The sequence below is a fragment of the Rhineura floridana genome, chromosome 12 (genome assembly GCF_030035675.1).
Source record: "Rhineura floridana isolate rRhiFlo1 chromosome 12, rRhiFlo1.hap2, whole genome shotgun sequence".
Classification (NCBI taxonomy): domain Eukaryota; kingdom Metazoa; phylum Chordata; class Lepidosauria; order Squamata; family Rhineuridae; genus Rhineura; species Rhineura floridana.
Window position 1 is genome coordinate 13,244,629 of NC_084491.1, and position 20,052 is coordinate 13,264,680.

At 44.2% G+C, this 20,052-nt stretch overlaps 1 protein-coding gene across 10 annotated transcripts in view; it reads right to left on the reverse strand.

The window, feature by feature from the left end:
* BIN3 (bridging integrator 3) overlaps positions 1 to 20,052 on the reverse strand; it is a 173,941-nt gene that overhangs the window by 126,668 nt on the left and 27,221 nt on the right. For 2 of the 10 annotated variants that reach the window (XR_009758751.1, XM_061593410.1), the window contains exon 1: positions 3,662 to 4,549. The exons of 7 other annotated variants lie outside the window; for them this stretch is intronic. Coding sequence is in view for 2 of the 3 variants with exons in the window: in XM_061593410.1 (XP_061449394.1) it covers positions 3,662 to 4,421 (760 nt within the window). In the remaining variant the exon portion in view is untranslated. Of the gene's footprint in view, positions 1 to 3,661; positions 4,550 to 20,052 lie in introns of those variants that run through there. One more of the 10 variants, XM_061593413.1, reaches the window with a different exon arrangement.

Sequence of the window (20,052 nt, forward strand, 5' to 3'; positions counted from 1 at the left end):
TGGGGAGGGGCCATAACACAGCAGTACAGCACATATTTCTCATGCAGAATTTCCAAGTTCAATCCCTGGCATCTCCAATTAAAAGGAGATCACACAGAAGGGTGTGAAAGAATTCTGTCTGAAAATGTGGGAGAGCTGCTGCCAGTAGGACTAGACAATACTGGGCTAGATGGGCCAATGGTCTGAGTCAGGTAAAAGGCAGCTTCAGATGGATATCCAGCCATGGCAGCTTGCCAGACAAAGGAGCTACTGGATTGTTCTCAACACTGCTACAGCAATACCACTGCAGGTGGTCAGAGGGTGGTAATGCCGTTTCCAGTTTGGCAGGGATTAAAGGTGACACAAGCAGTTGATGGGGTGGTCCTGCTAACTCTGGCTTGACTCATCAATTTGAGCAAACTGTTGATCTAGCATAGGCTACACTTAAGACTGCGAATCTCCAGACCACCAGGACTGGAGAATGTGCACATGCAAAGATGCTGAGCCACAGGTATATCATTCAGCAAGTGATTAACGCTGTCAACTCTAACAACACCGGTCACGAGTCTGGGGGGGTGGAGGGACCGGAATCCAGACCCCAGGCACCTGGTTGGCCACTGTGAGAACAGGATGCTGGACTAGATGGGCCACTGGCCTGATCCAGCAGGCTCTTCTTATGTTCTTATGTTCTTAACAATATGCAGTAGGAGAGATCCTTGTGTGCCAACAGTGGATTGTTGCTGCCTGAATAAAAGGATCTCTAGATCAGGGTCAAGGACAGGATAGCTTCAATGCTTGCACTGCGATTACAAGGACTAGAAACTTGCATTTGAAAATGAAAATGTATGGGTTTGTGTATATACATGGCTAGAGAGGAAGAACAAAGTTTCTAATTAATCCAATATTAAATTAAACATAACGGTAATCTTCTAATCACATGAAGGGACTTTCAGGAGGGGCAACTCCTGATAAACAATTATTGCCATCCAAAAGTGAAGAAATACAAAGTCGCCATTAATGTCATGCCAGCAGCAAATAACTCTAGCAATAAGTGGGAGGTATGTTTGAAACTCATCATTCTCTAGAATTAGGAAAAATAGTTTTCCAAGACCGTAGCATTTCATATCCATCAAGACCAAGAGCTTTCCACTGGCACCTTCCTTAATCACTGCAGAAGAGATCTCAAGATTATTTTAAGTTTTCAATAGCTCTTGAGCAGCTTTAGTTCAGCTTACATTGTACTGCTCCTTCAGCCTATCCTCCATCACATGGCTCATTTTGTTTACACGATTCCATGGCCTACCAGGAACAAGTAAGCATAGTGATTACATGCTGCTCAAACTATAGCTGCTGGGAAGAAACAAACCAACATGCTGGCTTAGCACTATGTGCAAACACTTCTGGTTTGTTTCTCTCAAAAGAAAACCCACAAGAAGCAGCCAAGCATAAACCATGGTTTGTTTGGAGAGAAGCAAATGATGAGCGCTGTTTCAGGAGTGGGGAGCCTGGGGCCCTCCAGATGTTATTGGACTCTCAAATCCCATCAGCCTAAGCTATGATGAACAATGGTCAGGGACAATTGTATTATCATTATTATTAGATTCATATGCCACTTATAGGCCATAATGGCTTGTGGGTGACAGTATAACAATATCTGGGGGCTAAAGGCTCACATCTGTGACATATATGAATGGAAAAGTGGTCCAAGGACATGAAGAGCCTAGTATTTCAAACACATTTTATGTTGAAAGGGGAATAAAAAGATACAAGATTCTCGTCCTCAAAATGTTTTTTGGAACAAAAGAACAAGAGCTATTGAGCTCAGCAGAGCTACAAGAATACTCTGAAGGGTTCTTTCAACAGCAGCCTCTCCTGTTTGCACTGGGATCCCAATGTTTTACTCTGCTTTATTCTTGTTATAAAAAAAACAACCCTCTGTGAGACGTTTAAATAAAAGCCTATTTTAAAAAGTATTTAATCATTTGGAGTCCATTTTCCAGATTCAAAACTCTGGCATATCATGGATCACTGAAAGGCATGTCGCACACAATTAATTTTAACAGAATTTCTGAACATAATGAATGGGTATTTCAAACAGTTTCCAAACAGGGCCTCAAGAAACTGCTGAGAAATGCTTATCTCGTCCCTCTTTCTAAATCAACATAGGAAATTTTGAGACCTGTTCTACTACTTGCTATTCTTGTTTTGTTTACTCAAGACAAATATCCTATCAAATCAAGACAAAGTGCTTAAAGAGAAAAACCTAAAAACTTTATAAACTTCTTTGCTTTTGCTTTTCTTTAAAGTATCTGTCTCAAAGCACCTATAGCTTCTATCATATTCATGAAAAAGGAAAAAGACATAATGATGAAGCTCAGCCATTTAATACTGTTTTTATACAGCATGATGAAAGCTGTTTCCGGGCTTTAAAAAAAAGGGAAACTGCTGAGAACTGAAATAGTCTGTGGAAGCCAGCAGTATTATTATAGGCCCTCTTTCACGATCTAAAGTGCCACTGTAGCCAGACACGCAGGCTATCCTTTCACCAACTGTACAACCCATCACAACCAGACTGGGACCATGGATGGCTACACCTGATTTCAGACTCAGACTTGATGATTCTCAGTCCAGGTTTGCTATAGAATCAGAGGTGGAGCTTAAAGTGCAGCACAAAGACAATAGTAATCAATTTATTAGGTAAGGGTAATTTATATCAGGCCTGACAAACTCAAAAACTGCATGTTTGCTGACAAATTGGAGGAGCATATATCTAGGACATCCCTATTCATATGCTTAGATCAGTCTTCCCCAACCCCTATTTGATTGGCTTAGATCAGTCTTTCCCAACCTGGTGGCCTCCATATATTTTGGATGCCCAGCTCCCATCAGCTTCAGCTACCATGGCCAATGGTCAGCGAAGATGGGAGCTATTGTCCGAAACATCCAGAGGGCATTAGATTGAGGAAGGCTGGTTTAGATGGCTTTAAACAGTGATTAGACAAGAGATCTCAGGGGTCCCTGTGCTCATCCAGGGTTTGGTTTCCTTTGGGAAGAAGGTCAGCGGAGACTACAGTGTCTTTATGAAATATGGTTTATTTATTTATTTACACACATTCCAACCTGAGCTTAGGATGGAGGAATTCAAGGCATCAGCAGTCCAATATCCAGTTTTCCCATCAGTGTTATAGGAGGCACCCCAAATGCCATGGTGCAGAAAGCCAGCTTCTCTGCCTGCCTCCAGTTCCCTGCAATTCTTGGACACAACTAAAAACACAAGCCTCTCCTAGGCCCCCCCTGCGGGGGGGGGAAGGCTCTCCTGAAGAGTTTCAATGACAATGGCCCATTCACCAGTTGCTGGGCCCATTATCCAAATCCAAATCTAAGTCCTGCCACAAGTCTTTATCTGGGGGTATCTTCTTCAAGATTAGCTGGCCTAGCCCACCCAGGTTGGCAGAAAGAAATCTTCTCTGTTCTCCCTCACAATCTCCAGTATGAAACATGGGCCCAAACAGAGGCAGGTAACCCTCCCAGTGTCTCTTGCCCTCCAAACTCACAGCGTGCTGGGTGCGTCTCACTGCTGGAATTTGCCCAGGGACTGCACCCATCATAGGAGCTGCATCCCACCCTATAAGACCATTATGGGGCACCCAAGGGGCAAAGTCACTTGGGGATTTTATCTCACCCATCTCTCCAGGCACTGGCAGCTCCTCTCGCACACACGCCTCCAACTTTTCCTCCTGCACTTTCTCTTCCACAGCTGGTACACACGGGGCGAAGAAATCCATTAACAGCTGTTCTTCTCCAGCCTCTAGTTCACCTTTCTCAAAGGCCTTTTCTTCCTCCTGCACTACTTCTTTAGCAGCAGGCTCACATGGAGCGGAGACATCTATTAGCAGCATCTCTTCTCCAGCCTCTACCCCACTTTCTTCCGAGGCATCTTCCTCTTCATTTTCCAGCCTGTCCTCCTTCAACGCTTGGGGCTTTACTTCCAGCTTTCTGCTGTCTTCCCCCCTGGCAGGCTCCTGGACAATCACAGCTTCTTCCTTCTCCGCTACTGACTGCAACTCCTCATAGTCCAATCCCTCCAGCTGCCTATCCACTTTCTGGATCTCTTTAGCCACCCCAGTCTGGGTGCTCTGCAGCTGGACTCCCGGGTCACTCTGGACCCCTTGTAGCGGCTGATCAGGCAGGGCTCTCACCTCCTCACATGGGGTCTCCTTTTCCCCTCCAAAGGTGTTTCCCAATATCTCCCTCATTCGTTGCCAGTGCTCCCGTTCCTCTTGGCACTCTTGTTGCCTTTGCTGCTGGTCCTCCTGGCGCTCTCGTTCTCTTTGCTCCTGTTCCTCCTGGCACTCTCGCTGTCTTTGCTGCTGGTCCTCCTGGCTATACTGCTGGAACATCAATTTAATCTGTTCCAGGAGGATTGCTGTTCTCCCCTCCATCTTGACTCAGGCACACCTTGCTCTCAATGCTTCTTCTAGGAAACTCAATCCCACTTCTGACACCAGTGACACGCGCCTCCCCAATCTCTGAGCGGTGAGATCTCAGAAAAAAATTATAACCAGCTGGACACCATCTTATCAGAGATACCTAAGGAAGATAAAATTATCCTCTTGGGTGATTTCAATGCAAGAGTTGGATGTGATTTCGATTTATGGCCAGAAACCTTTGGGAAAGAAGGAGTTGGCAATAGCAACCTGAATGGAATTCTACTTCTGACTAAATGTGCAGAGCATAATCTTGTTATTACAAACACACTCTTTCATCAGAAAAATAAAATTAAAACATCATGGAAGTTCCCTCGGTCAAAACACTGGCATCTCCTGGATTACATAATTGTCTGTGCCAGAGATCGCCATGATATAGTCCTCACTAGGGCCATGACGAGCACTGATGACTGCTGAACAGATCACCGATTAATTCGATCCACTACGGCCATTAATATTGTTCTTCAACGTAGGCTCCAAGGAAGAAAACCAAGGTGTAAAATGAGCATCCATGCCCTGCAAGATCCTATTAAGCAAGCCTGCTTTCAAACAACTCTCAAGAAACATCTACCAACAGAACTCCCTGAAAACGTTGAGGAACACTGGATTAAACTGGACATCCATTATTGCAACATGTGAACAAACGATTGGATACTAAACTAAGAAACATCAGGATTGGTTTGATGAGAATGATAGTGATATTGAACATATCGACAAGAAAAGGAAAGCCTTCCAGATATGGCAGAAAGACATTAACTGTGTTGGTAAGAAAAAAATCTATGCCAATGCAAAGGTTGAGGTCCAAAGATGAACTAGAGAACTTAAGAACCCCTGGTGGGTAAAGAAAGCTCAAGAAATCCAGCACTTTGCAGATGATCACGATGCACAGGGCTTTTTTAATGCCACAAAGGCCATCTATAGACCAACAAATTATGGTACAAATCCCTTACGTTCAATGGATGGTAACAAACTTCTTAAGGATAAACAGTCTATTGCACTGCACTGGAAAGAGCATTACCACGACCTCCTTAATCGTAACTCTATTGTGGCTGCTGAGGTCTTCTCTCAAATTCCACAACAAACTAGAGACAAGCTTGCAGTATCCCCTAATTTGGATGAAGTCAGTAAAGCCATCAATCAAATGGAATCTGCATGTTCAGAATAATGTTGCATCGAATACCAGTCGCTGGTGGGATAACTGGGGGTGGGTACTATGGCTTTCATTCTTAGGTTGTGGGATTACGAAGAGCATCTGGTAGGCCACTATGTGGGCTAGATGGATTTTTTGTCTGTTCTAGGAGGATTCTCTTTTTCTTTTATCTGCCTGAAGAGGGCTCTGAGGCCTGAGCACTGATAATTCTAAATAGCTCACTAGATAACTCACTAGATAGAATTAAGCTTCAGCTCATGCTGCCCTGGAGTCCATGATACAACCCATCTTTTTCTCAATAGTCACTTTACAAAGCACTGCTCAGGTTGCATCACAGCTGTGAATTAAATCCAGAGAAACAGTGGTTAAACCTGCACAGCCTTGAAGAATAAATCTTAGGCTCTCTCTTAGAACATACCAGGATTACATTTGGAGTGCGAAATCGTTTGAAATAATGTTCTTAGTGTGCATAAAATGGAGTGTGGCCATCACACAGAATGAGTGTATTTCTACTCTCAAAAGTTGCCTTATGAAATAAAAACGATTTTATCCAAGTGACCAGCGGTAGCACAATGAAGATTCCTGGCTTTGCTCCCCAGGTTGGCAGAGGAATTCCTGAAAGGGAAGCTTGGCCAAAAATGGGACCATCAAATCAGTTCTGTAGCGGCCTTGCCAGCAAGTTCAAGAACAATGAAGGATTTTAAAAAAGGAAGTGTCTCCTTTGCCTTCTTCCAAAAGCAAGTGCCTTGCCAGGCTGCAGAGACCAAGCAAGCATTACCAGACTTCAAGGACACATCAGCCAAGCAAAAACACTCAGCGAGAGTGTAAAGCAGGGCTGGGGGGGGGGGGGGCAGGTGAAAGAGACCTGGAGGGCAACATTGGGCTGTTGGGCTTGAGGGGCTTACAAAAGGCCCCGATACAACTCAGAAAAGCATCTGGGGAACTGTAAGAATCCAACCCTTTTGTACAACAGCCTTTTCGAGGTTACAGGCAAGTCTTGTAAACAGGCAAGTCTTTTTGTTCCTTTGGAAAAGCCCATCGCTTTGCATGCTGCCCAAGAAGCAAGGAAAAGTTCTAGCCTCTGCCTATACAGGTGCACGGACTGGAAACACAAGGCACAATCGGAAATCATACACCCCATCAACTCTGGGTTTCTTGCTGCTGTGCTACACTGTGTCCATGGAAACTGCATGAACCATCCCACCCAACTCCCCTTCCTTATATAGCAACCACTCCAAACAGAACACCAGAAGAAAGAATTATTCAAATGCATCACAAACAGCTTATGCTGACAGAGTTGCCATTCCAAATTCTCCACTTAACTTCAGACTTATGTAACTCTGAGGAGAGAAAAAAATTCAGCTGCAATGCTAAAAAGCATGCAGCATCACAATTTGATAATGGACAAGGAGGACCTGCAACAAAATATTGCAGAGTTCAGTATTGTTCAGTATTCCAGCCAGCAAGCCATGCTCTCTCCATTCCAACCCCTCTCCCTCCACCCCCATCAGACAGTCAGCATTCCATGTGCACTGGACATATCTGTCCTCATCTGCAAAGCTTGGGGTTCCAAGCCTACAGAAACTCTCCTCTTATGCAAGGCTGGGGCTATTTTGGATATACAAGAATCCACAAGTGGAGAATGAGTTTGTCAATCATATAAGGAGAAGGGGTGCTTATCCCTGGAGTCTATCTTAGACCCTATTCCAACTTCCCATCCCTAGTCCATCTTCCCGATGAAACTTGCAGGGCAGGCAAGAAAGGAGGGGGGCATGCAACTGAATCTTAGCATAATTCCCAAGAAAGTTATTATGGCATACATAGTACCACTATGGCACTTGATAAGGAAAAAGCCAGGGTCCTGTCAATATGGTGGAGCAGAGAGGCGGAAAGAGACAACAGGGGAGAGAAGGAGAAGACACGATAACTAGAGATGAAACATACGGAGCTGCATTTGGTGTTTTCCCCAGTTGGGGATGGCAGCTAAAGAGGTGAAGCTACAAGCTTCACAGTAAAGGTAGATTTTGAGCTAGGACTTCAGAGAAAGTTGCAGGAGCATAATGGCACATTCAGAAGTGCAGGAAGGATCCCTTCATGATAGTCACAGCCATGCCCCCCTTTTTTGCTGTGGAATCAAGAATGAGATCCTTGTTAATGCCTTCTCCCACAACAACAGACATCCCTATGAGCCAATAAGCATGAAAGCCAGGACCTCCAAGGTGGCTTTCTCTGAAATGCTACCGGTTCCACGCACAGGACCAGCCAGACAGGCACAGCTTTGCAGTCTCAATGCGTGGATGAGACGATGGTGTCGGGTGGAAGGGTTTGGATTTGTTAGGCACTGGGGAACATTTTGGGACAAGCTGGGCCTGTACAAAAGGGACAGGCTCCACTTGAACCAGAATGGAACCAGACTGCTGGCACTTAAAATTAAAAAGGTGGCAGAGCAGCTTTTAAACTGACTGAGGGGGGAAACCCGACAGGAGCTGAGGAAGGTCCGGTTCGGAATAAACCTCCCCCCTGGGATAAAGACCAAAAAATGATGAAATTTTAAATGGGGTAGGCCTAGAAGTAGGCATTGTGAGAGCAGGGGCACAGGATATAAATTCAGAAGGGCAAAATTACCACAGGCCAAACCACAAGTGCCAAAGACAGTTGAAGAGAGACACTGCTTACAAGTGTCTGTACGCTAATGCTAGGAGTCTCCGAACCTAGAAGGGAGAACTGGAGTGCTTGGTCTTAGAGAAGAGCATTGATATAGTGAGCATAATGGAAACCTGGTGGAATGGAGAAAACCAGTGGGATACGGTTATCCCTGGATATAAACTATATCGGAAGGACAGGGAAGGACGTATAGGTGGCGGAGTCGTTCTATACGTGAAAGAAGGCATTGAATCCAGCAAGCTCGAAACCCCAAAAGAGGCGGACTCCTCCACAGAATCGTTGTGGGTGGTGATACCATGCCCCAGGAGGGATTTAATACTGGGAACGATCTATCGTCCCCCTGATCAAAATGCTCAGGGAGACCTTGAGATGAGATATGAAATTGAGAAAGCATCCAAACTAGGAAATGTAGTAGTAATGGGTGACTTCAACTACCCGGACATAGACTGGCCGCACATGTGTTCCAGTCATGACAAAGAAGCAAAATTTCTAGATATTCTAAATGACTATTCCCTAGACCAGTTGGTCATGGAACCGACCAGAGGGACGGCAACCCTGGACTTAATCCTCAGTGGGGACCGGGACCTGGTGCGAGATGTAAGTGTTGTTGAACCGATTGGGAGCAGTGACCATAGTGCTATTAAATTAAACATACATGTGAATGGCCAATTGCCAAGAAAATCCAACACGGTCACATTTCACTTCAAAAGAAGAAACTTCACAAAAATGAGGGAATTGGTAAAAAGAAAGCTGAGAAACAAAGTCCAGAGGGTCACATTACTCGAAAATGCTTGGAAGTTGTTTAAAAACACTATATTAGAACCTCAACTGGAGTGCATACTGCAGATCAGAAAAGGTACCACCAGGGACAAGAAGATGCCAGCACGGTTAATGAGCAAAGTCAAGGAAGCTCTTAGAGGCAAAAAGTCTTCCTTCAGAAAATGGAAGTCCTGTCCGAATGAAGAAAATAAAAAGGAACACAAACTCTGGCAAAAGAAATGCAAGAAGTCAATAAGGGATGCTAAAAAGAATTTGAGGAGCACATTGCTAAGAACATAAAAACCAACAACAACAACTTCTATAAATACATTCAAAGCAGGAGACCATCTAGGGAGGCGATTGGACCCTTGGATGATAAGGGAGTCAAAGGTGTACTAAAGAACGATAAGGAGATTGCAGAGAAGCTAAATGAATTCTTTGCATCTGTCTTCACAGTGGAAGATATAGGGCAGATCCCTGAACCTGAACTAACATTTGCAGGAAGGGATTCTGAGGAACTGAGACAAATAGTAGTAACGAGAGAGGAAGTTCTAGGCTTAACGAACAATATAAAAACTGGCAAATCACCAGGCCCGGATGGCATCCACCCGAGAGTTCTCAAAGAACTCAAATGTGAAATTGCTGATCTGCTAACTAAAATATGTAACTTGTCCCTCGGGTCCTCCTCCATGCCTGAGGACTGGAAAGTGGCAAATGTAACACCAATCTTCAAAAAGGGATCCAGAGGGGATCCCGGAAATTACAGGCCAGTTAGCTTAACTTCTGTCCCTGGAAAACTGGTAGAAAGTATTATTAAAGCTAGATTAACTAAGCACATAGAAGAACAAGCTTTGCTGAAGCAGAGCCAGCATGGCTTCTGCAAGGGAAAGTCCTGTCTCAGTAACCTATTCGAATACTTTGAGAGTGTCAACAAGCATATAGATAGAGGTGATCCAGTGGACATAGTATACTTAGACTTTCAAAAAGCGTTTGACAAGGTACCTCACCAAAGACTTCTGAGGAAGTGTAGCAGTCATGGAATAAGAGGAGAGGTCCTCTTGTGGATAAGGAATTGGTTAAGAAGCAGAAAGCAGAGAGTAGGAATAAACAGACGGTTCTCCCAATGGAGGGCTGTAGAAAGTGGAGTCCCTCAAAGATCAGTATTGGGACCGGTACTTTTCAACTTGTTCATTAATGACCTAGAATTAGGAGTGAGCAGTGAAGTGGCCAAGTTTGCTGACGACACTAAATTGTTCAGGGTTGTTAAAACAAAAAGGGATTGCGAAGAGCTCCAAAAAGACCTCTCCAAACTGAGTGAATGGGCAGAAAAATGGCAAATGCAATTCAATATAAACAGTGTAAAATTATGCATATTGGAGCAAAAAATCTGAATTTCACATATACGCTCATGGGGTCTGAACTGGCGGTGACCGACCAGGAGAGAGACCTCGGGGTTGTAGTGGACAGCACGATGAAGATGTTGACCCAGTGTGCGGCAGTTGTGAAAAAGGCAAATTCCATGCTAGCAATAATTAGGAAAGGTATTGAAAATAAAACAGAAAAGTCCATCTCCCTCTCTTATAATACTAGAACTCGTGGACATTCAAAGAAGCTGAATGTTGGAAGATTCAGGACAGACAAAAGGAAGTACTTCTTTACTCAGCACATAGTTAAACTATGGAATTTGCTCCCACAAGATGCAGTAATGGCCACCAGCTTGGATGGCTTTAAAAGAAGATTACACAAATTCATGGAGGACAGGGCTATCAATGGCTACTAGCCATGATGGCTGTGCTGTGCCACCCTAGTCAGAGGCAGCATGCTTCTGAAAACCAGTTGCCGGAAGCCTCAGGAGGGGAGAGTGTTCTTGCACTTGGGTCCTGCTTGCAGGCTTCCCCCAGGCACCTGGTTGGCCACTGTGAGAACAGGATGCTGGACTAGATGGGCCACTGGCCTGATCCAGCAGGCTCTTCTTATGTTCTTAAAGGGAAGAGTGTTAGCTACTGAAAAGAGTCTTCTATGTGGCTGATTCACCTCCCTTCACTCTGATTGGTTCCAATCAGCAAGAAAGGACAAGGAAGCATGTTAGACCATTCTTCTCAGTGGCTAACACTTTCCCCTTGAATGCTGATTGGCTCGTGGGATGCTAGAGACATTGGGACCCTTCTCCCAAAAAAGTAAGGGGTCTAAGACCCCCCGAGACCCCGGACCACTACACCCCTGGACAGTTGGCACAATAGAGGCATTCTGAGTTCCTGCCAAGGACAATGAGCGGAGTCTTATCAGAAAATGAAATCATTGGGTAGCTCATGATGGTGCATGATGGTTAACATGGGATGTAACAAGACAGGAGAGCACAAAGATAAGGGGTCAAAACCATGGAGAATTTTCAAGGTGCTATTGCAAGAAGTTTGTGCTGAATTCAGAAGTGATGTGAAAATGAAATGCACTTTGGAAAAATGCCCTTTTATATTCATGGGTGGGAGGTGTTGGCTTTTAATCCTGCTCTCAGGTTAATCAGTGGGCACAAGTTGTGTGCAAGCTCTTTGGGATGGAGACCATTTCTCTTGCCTTGCAAAGAGAACATACAAACATCTTATCAGTGCTTTGTGAATAAGCAACCAAGTCAGAGTCTTCTAACCATTGCAAGATGATAATTAAGGGAAAAACCTAATGATATTTTATTCGCCCATCAAAAGAAAATTACTCACTCTGGGCACGTGGGCGAGCAAATCTCTGCAAGGCTGTTTTAGTGACTACACTACAAAAATAACCATGTTAAAGCAGGCTTGCAAAACATAGCTGGCACTCAACGGTGTAATAACATTGTTTGTAGCTGCCTGTTTGGAAACAAGAAAGCGCCGTGATGACCACGCTAGGGAAACTGAGATTTAGCTGCAGAAAAGATGACAGTCATATGTCCTTTATTCACCTTCGTAGGTGAGGGAACTATATGGCCCCAACCCAGCCTGGCATCAGTAGCATAAAGGGGCAACTAGTCGGGCCCACAACAGCTGATGCCAGCTCCCTCCCCCTTTTATTTTTATTTTTTTGTACAGTTCAGCACAGTGAAGTGCTGGGGCAGGCAACTGTGGCCACCATCTTCTTTATCCACATGCCTTTGCCCCCCACCCCAATGAATGAATCAGAGGCAGGGCCCAGAAGCCCAGGGAGGTAAGTGGCAGCAGCTGCAGATGCCTTGCTCAGTGCTTCTCTTTAAAGCCCTGAGCTGATGACAAAACTGCTTTTCAGCACTGCTGCCTGTTCCCATCCACACCCTGCTAAGCTTTGGGGGGAGCACAAGGGAGGTGCTGGGGGTCCGCCAGAAGGCACCTTGCCCTGGGTTCAGCAAAATTGCTGTCCTGTGTATAAGACAGTGTACAGTGGAATTGGTACAACACCTCACATCATCTGGAGGGCCACAGATTCCTCTGGCCTGCCCCAAGCCAACAAGGAATGTAGCCCAATCCCACACGTGTTTCCTCAGAAATAAGTCCCACTAAATTCAGTGAGACTTCCTTCCTGGTGAATATGCTTAGGATCTCTTAGCTTCAACTGCTCCTGCCAAAATCACAGCAGCAAAAAGAACAGGTTTCAACAACAAAACAAAATGTAATGGGAGTTCCAGCTGTGCCATATCCTCCTGAATCAAAATACTTCTCTTGAAGGTGCTTAGCAATCTGACTGGCCTTCCTAGGCAAATCTTCTATATAGGACCATCTATCGCTGATGCTTTTCATGCAGGAGGCCCCACATTTAATCTCTAGCAGACCCAGTCAAAAAAAGTTTGGGTAGCAGATCTGGGAAAGCATAATCTGAGTCCCTGCAGAGTGGGCTAGATGGACAAACAGGCTGACTTATTGGCCTAGTTCACGTGTAACACTAAGCCATGGTTTGTTTAAATTAACTGTGGTTTGTTTGTACATCACCTGCCCATGGTGCATTTGTGGCCAATATACCAGAATATAAAACCATGGTTTAAAGCTGGCTTACGAATCTCAGTTTGTGTTAACTGTGGCTTCTCATTACATCCAAGCCCACTATACTGACTTCATCCCAGATTGTTTCAGTCACCACCCTAGACCCTTGCCTGACTACAGAGATGTGAGGCAACAACCATTAGAAAACAAACAACATCAGGCAAAACAAGTTGTGGTTACTCTGCTGATCTGTGTATCTGATCCTAGTTTGGTTTCTTGTTCAACAAACCACGGCTTAGCAGTATGTGCAAATTCAGTTAGCATAAAGTAAGTTCAAAGCAATCTCCCTGTGTAGATTTGTTTGAGAAAACATATTTATATAGAAGAAGAAAAGAAACCTATTCAGATCAAAACTAGTTCAGGGCTTCTAAATGCCACTGTTAAAAGAACTCACTTTAAAAAAAACCACTCCTGATCTTAAAATTAATGCCAAGCACTCAAGCCAGTTAATGTAAGTACTTGCCAGCTGGTCTCTGATATAAAAGCCTAGTCAAAGCTAGAGAACACGAAAGCCAATTACTGATTAATGAAGTAAGTGAACATGGCCCTCCTAATGCTGCTACATTCTCAGTGAGCACTTCAGGCTTTTATTCTCAAAGGAAATACAGCAGCCGCTGTGGCAGCACAAAAATCCCCATCGCTGTGCTTAAAATCTCTTCTAGTCTCCATTTTTTGGTGTGATCCCTGCTGCCTCTTTGAAGGAAAAAAATGGCTCTTTGCCCACTAGAACTAGAAAATTACCAGTTAATCCAGGTTGAACATTTGCTTTCAAAACACAGCTGAACTTGGTTTTATGCACTCTGGGAAGCTGAAATTGCTTTACGCTGTGATTAGATGCTTGTAGAGCAAGTGACTGAAGCAGCAATGGGAGAAGCCACTTACGCTTCGGGGGGGGAGGGGGAAACACCTCACACAATAGAACTGATAGTATTTCCTACAGCTTCCTAAAGATCATAGCTCTTCATGTTTAACCTGCAACCAGTACTCTGAGTTAATCAAAGGAGATCACATTCAGGCTGCTCTGCTGTGTCTTGCTTGGAAATAAGTGTTTAGGATTAAAGACTCTGGAGGCTTCTCCAAGGCAAAAGGGGCACTGCACCACCAAGCTCAGTCTGTCTCCAGCTAGCCTCCACCTGCCTGCCCTCTGTCTTATGTCAGTCCAAGAGGCAGCACTGGCTGTCAGCCACCTACTCCCTATCTTAGTGTTGCCCTCATAGAACTCAGAATTAGCTGCCTCTGGTGTGTCAGCAGTTCTAGTCTGGCTCCACCTACAGTTGGTCTCCCTGCATTCTGCCCTACCAGTCCCCAATGGACACCAGCTACCACCACTGGCTGGAAGAGTAAGAGGGCAGGGACCAACCCATGTAAATAAAAGACAAGACCCTTTCACCCACTTGCCAGACATCAACCTGTGTAATCCAGACTAATAAATGTATTAAACAAAATAATAATATATAAAAGATAATTTCTGCCACAAGTAAACAAAGATGGCCAAACTTCAAAAAAACCTCCCAAGTCCTCAAGAAAGCATGACAAGCCACACGCTACAGATCAGCAACTAGTGGGATGGTAATTCAACTACTGGGATGCAACTAAAGGACCACATTTCAAATAATATTATCCCTCCCTAATACTGAGATACAGGAATCCTGGAGTGTCTGTCCACATTCTAATTCATGATTTCAAAAGAATCCCCCATTGCACTAGTTGAACTGCAGAGACTGCTGAACTAGCATTTACTCTTAAAACACAGGTTTACACCACAAATGTCCACTCAAAGCTGCCAATTTGCCTTGGTGGACATTCTAGACACATCATGAAATCAAGTAATGTTCTCCACATGGTGAGTTTATTTTCCATCCTGATGACAAAGCAAACATCCAACAAACGTCCGGACTCCTGCTGGGAGGAAGGGCAGAATATAAATCAAATAATAAATAAACAAACAAATAAATAAGACAACATGGCTTTGTTATGGACTGAAATTAAGGGCACGTGTTGTAAAAGGCAACCTTAGGGCCATTTCACTCACTGCAGGGGTTGCCCTCCAAATCATAGAATCATAGAATAATAGAGTTGGAAGGGGCCTATAAGGCCATCAAGTCCAACCACCTGCTCAGTGCAGGAATCCAAATCAAAGCATTCCCGACAGATGGCTCTCCAGCTGCCTCTTGAAGGCCTCCGGTGTCGGAGAGCCCACTACCCCTCTAGGCAATTGGTTCCATTGTCATATGGCTCTAACAGTTAAGGAAGGTTTTCCTGATGTTCAGTCGAAATCTGGCTTCCTGCAACTTGAGCCCATTATTCCGTGTCCTGCACTCTGGGATGACCGAGAAGAGATCCCGGGCCTCCTCTATGTGACAACCTTTCATGTACTTGAAGAGTGCTATCATGTCTCCCCTCAGTCTTCTCTTCTCCAGGCTAAACATGCCCAGTTCTTTCAGTCTCTCCTCATAGGACTTTGTTTCCAGTCCCCTGATCATCCTTGTTGCCTTCCTCTGAACCTGTTCCAGTTTGTCTGCATCCTTCTTGAAGTGCAGACACCAGAACTGGACACAGTACTCAAGATGAGGCCTAACCAGTGCTGAACAGAGGGGAACTAATACTTCACGCGATTTGGAAACTATACTTCTGTTAATGCAGCCTAATATAGCATTTGCCTTTTTTGCAGCCACATCATATTCAGCTTGCGATCAACGACAATTCCAAGATCCTTCACACATGTCGTATTGCTGAGCCAAGTATCCCACATCTTATAGCTGTGCATTTGGTTTCTTTTTCCTAAGTGTAGAACTTTGCATTTATCCCTCTTGAATTTCATTCTGTTGTTTTCAGCCCAATGCTCCAGACTATCAAGGTTCCTTTGAATTTTCTTTCTGTCTTCCACGGTATTAGCTATGCCCCCCAATTTTGTATCATCTGCAAATTTGATAAGCATGCTCTGTACCTCCTCATCCAAGTCGTTAATAAAAATGTTGAAGAGCACTGGGCCCAGGACCGAGCCCTGTGGTACCCCACTCGTTACTTCTGCCCAGTTTGAGAAGGAACCATTGATAAGCACTCTTTGAGTATGATTCTGAAGCCAACTGTGGCTCCACCTGATAGTTGTTCCATCCAACCCACATTTAGCTAGCTTGCTAATCAGAATATCATGGGGCACTTTGTCAAAAGCTTTGCTGAAGTCGAGGTATATTATGTCCACAGCATTCCCACAGTCTACAAGGAAGGTTACCCGGTCAAAAAATGAGATAAGATTAGTTTGGCAGGAAATGTACACTCATGAGGGAGAGAGAGCTAATTATTGCCTTTGTGCCTAGCATACCCAAGAACAGAAGAAGAGCCCTGCTGGATCAGGGCAAAGCCCCATCTAGTCCAACACTGTGCTGTTCTCACAGTGGCCAAACAGTTGCCTATGGGAAGCCCACAAGCAAGACATAAGAAACTCTCTTAAATTGAGTCAGACCCACTGGGCCATTAGCGCAGTATTGTCTGCATTGACAGGCAGCAGCTCTCCAGTTTCTGACAGGAAGTTTTTCCCAGCCCTATTTGGAGATGTCAAGGACTCAACCTGGGATCTTCTGCATGCAAGGCTTTACCACTGAGCAATGGCCCTTCCTTGAGTGCCACAACAGTTTCCATACTGCAATTGGTATTCAGAGGCATGTGGTCTCCAACAACGGAGGCAGAACAAAGTCATCATGGCTAGTAGCCATGTATGGGCTAGTACCTGTGTGATAAATGCTTGCATTTATGTTACACTGTTTAGTGTACACTTAAGACATGATGTGCAAAGAGGGCTCCTAAGTCTCACACCCTGATCAGAGTATGCACATTTACTTCCACGAGAAAGCCTGTGAATTGTCAGACAGTGAAACTGCTATGACCTTAAAAGATTTTGAGCACAGCCCATGATACATACTGGCATAAAATTTGCATATGTTAATTTATATGTATGGATGCAAATGTAGGCCAACTTTCAGAGGGAAAACTGCCCTGTAAGCGAAGTACAAAAATCATAAAAAGGGGAAGGATGAGGGGAAGAAGAGCTGTTGCTACAGCCCTCTAGGACACTACCTAGCAATACCCCTGTTGTGGGACAATTTCCAAGTCACGCTTTTAACCAAGAGCTACAACTTACATCTACCACAAGCAGAAACAAGTCTAGAAAAAATGGGAATTCTCTGAAATAGTGGTGTCCTGAATTTTTTTATTTTCTTGCTCATGTATCATCAGACACAGGTCTGAACTCTCAAACCAGGTATAACAGAGACAGAGAAAAGGTTCCAAAACTTCTTACACAAGCTCACCGCAACCTTAACTCAAGGGTGCCCTCAGATCACATCAAAGGAATAGTTATGGACTCAAGAGTGGAGAAGTGGACAAATTGGCTTGTCTCAAAGACAGGTCCTGCTCATACAACAATGAAGACGCCCTTCTGCACAATGGAAACACCAATGGACCCTTTGTGAGCATGAATGTGATGCAAGCAAGCAATACTTTTTTGGGGAAAGGTGATCCAGGAGGAGGAAAGATCAGCATCTCACATCAGCTATACCCATCCTCTAATTGCAATCAAGTGCTGTTGTAGGCATTAATTAAATGTACAAAACACCCATGTGAGGAAATCCCCGTTTTATAAATGAATACACTGAGCAGCAGGCAGCTTAGAGAGGCAGCAAGGCTGGGGCAAATTTAGGAACGCAATCCAGACTCTTGGTGCACTCCAACACAGTCACATTTGACTTCAAGAGAGGAAGCATCACAAAAATGAGCAGAATACAGTAGGGCCCCGCTTTACGGCGCTTCGCTTTACAGTGATTAGCTAACACAGAGGTCTCAATTAGACACAATTAGACTAAAGCCCCACTCATACAGTGCTTGTTCCACTTTTACGGCGGTTTTGGGGCATCGCATGCCATTCTATACAATGAGTTCCACTTTACAGTGGGGGTCCGGAACATAACCCGCCATATGAGTGGGGCCCTACTGTAGTAAAAAGAAAGCGGAAAGGCAAAGTCAAGGGGGCCAAATCTTTCCAGAATTCCTGTGAATTTTTCAAAACCACAATGATTGAAGCTCAGTTAGAATGCAATACTGACTAGAGGATGCCAGCATGGTTAATGAGCGGAGTGAAGGAAGCCATTAAAGGCAAAAAGGCTTTCTTCAGAAAACAGAAATCTTGTCCAAATGAGAACGAAAAGGAACACAAATCCCCACCCCCAAAAGCAAGCAGACAGCAATGGATAATTTGAGTACATTGCTAAAAACATAAAGACCAACAACAACAACAATTGTTCAAATATGTTAGAAGCAGAAAACCAGCTAGGAAAGCGGCTGGACCTTTGGATGACAAAAAACTCAGGTGTGCCAAAGGAGGAAAAGAAGATTGCAGAGAAGCTGAATGAATAATTTGCATCTGTCCACAGTAGAAGATGTAGGGCACATCCCTGTGTCTGAACTAACTTTCATGAGCCTGAGGAACTGAGGAAAAAGTGGTGATAAGAGACAAAGTTCTAGGTCTTACTGACAACCTAAAAGCTGACAGATTATTGGTCAGGACAGCATCCACCTAAGAGGTCTTCAAGAAATCAAAAGTGAAATTGCTGATCTTTTAATAAAAATATGTAATGTCCCTAATATCAGCCTCCATGCCTAAGGACTGGAGAATGACCAAAGTAACAAATTCTTAAACAAGGATCCACAGCTGATCTGGGAAATTACAGGCCAGTTAGCTTAGCATCTTTTCCTGGAAAACTGGTGGAGAGCATTATTAAAGACAGAATTACCAAGCAGATAGAAAAACAAGTCTTGCTGAAGTAGAACCAGCATGGCTTTTGTAAGGGTAAGTCTGTCTCACTACCCTGTTAGACTTCTTTGAGAATGTCAACAAGCATACAGATAGAGGTGATCAAGTTAACACTACTTAGACCAGGTGTAGGGAACCTCTGGCTCTTGAGACGTTGCTGAACTACAACTCCCATCAACCACAGCAAGCATGGTCAATGGCCAGGAATGATGGGAGTTATAGTTCAGCAACATCTGGAGGGCCAAAGATTCCCCACACCTCACTTAGACTTTCAAAAAGCTTTTGGCAAAGTACTTCACTAGAGTAAGCTTGGCAGTCATGGGATAAGAGAAAATGTCCTCTTGTGGATCATTAAGTAACTAGATAAGGAACAGGAAATAGAAGGCAGAAATAAATGCACAGTTCTCCCAATAGAGGGATGTAGAAAATGGAGCCCCCCAAGGATCAGTACTGGAATCTGTGTTTCATAACTTAGGGTGAGCAATGAGGTAGCCAAGTTTTCTGATGACACCAAATTATTCAGGCTGGTTGAAACAAAAAGGGATGGGGTGATATTTAATGCTAGTCCTACTTAGAGTAAACCCATTGGAGTTAATGGACATTAGTAACTTAGATTCAATGGGTCTACTCTGAGTAGAACTTAGTTGGTACAACCCACTGTGAGGAGCTCCAAAAGAGGGGGTGGATTCTAATTTCACATATATGCTAATGGGGTCTGAACTGGCAGTGATCGACCAGGAACGAGACCTCAGGGTCATAATGATTAGCTTGATTAAGATGTTAACCCAGTGTGCAGTAGCTGTAAAAAGGGTGAGTGCCACATCTGGGATCTTTACGAAAGGGACAAAGTCAAACTGCCAATATCATAGTGCTATTATACAAATCTATGGGTGACCATACTTTGATACTCTATACCAGCCTTTCCCAACCAGCGTGCCTCCAGATGTTGTTGGACCACAACTCCCATCAGCCTCAGACAGCATTGCCAATGGTCAGGAAGATGGGAGTTGTGGTCCAACAACATCTGGAGGCACACTGGTTGGGAAAGGCTGCTCTATACAGTTCTAGTCATCTCATTTCAAAAAAGATATTGTAGAGCTAGAAAAGGTTCAGAAAATCCAACCCAAATGATAAAGGGACTAGAGCAATTTCCCCTTGGAGGAAAGGTTACCACACTTGAGTCTTTTTAGCTTAGAAAAAAGATGAGCAAGAGGAGATATGATAGCA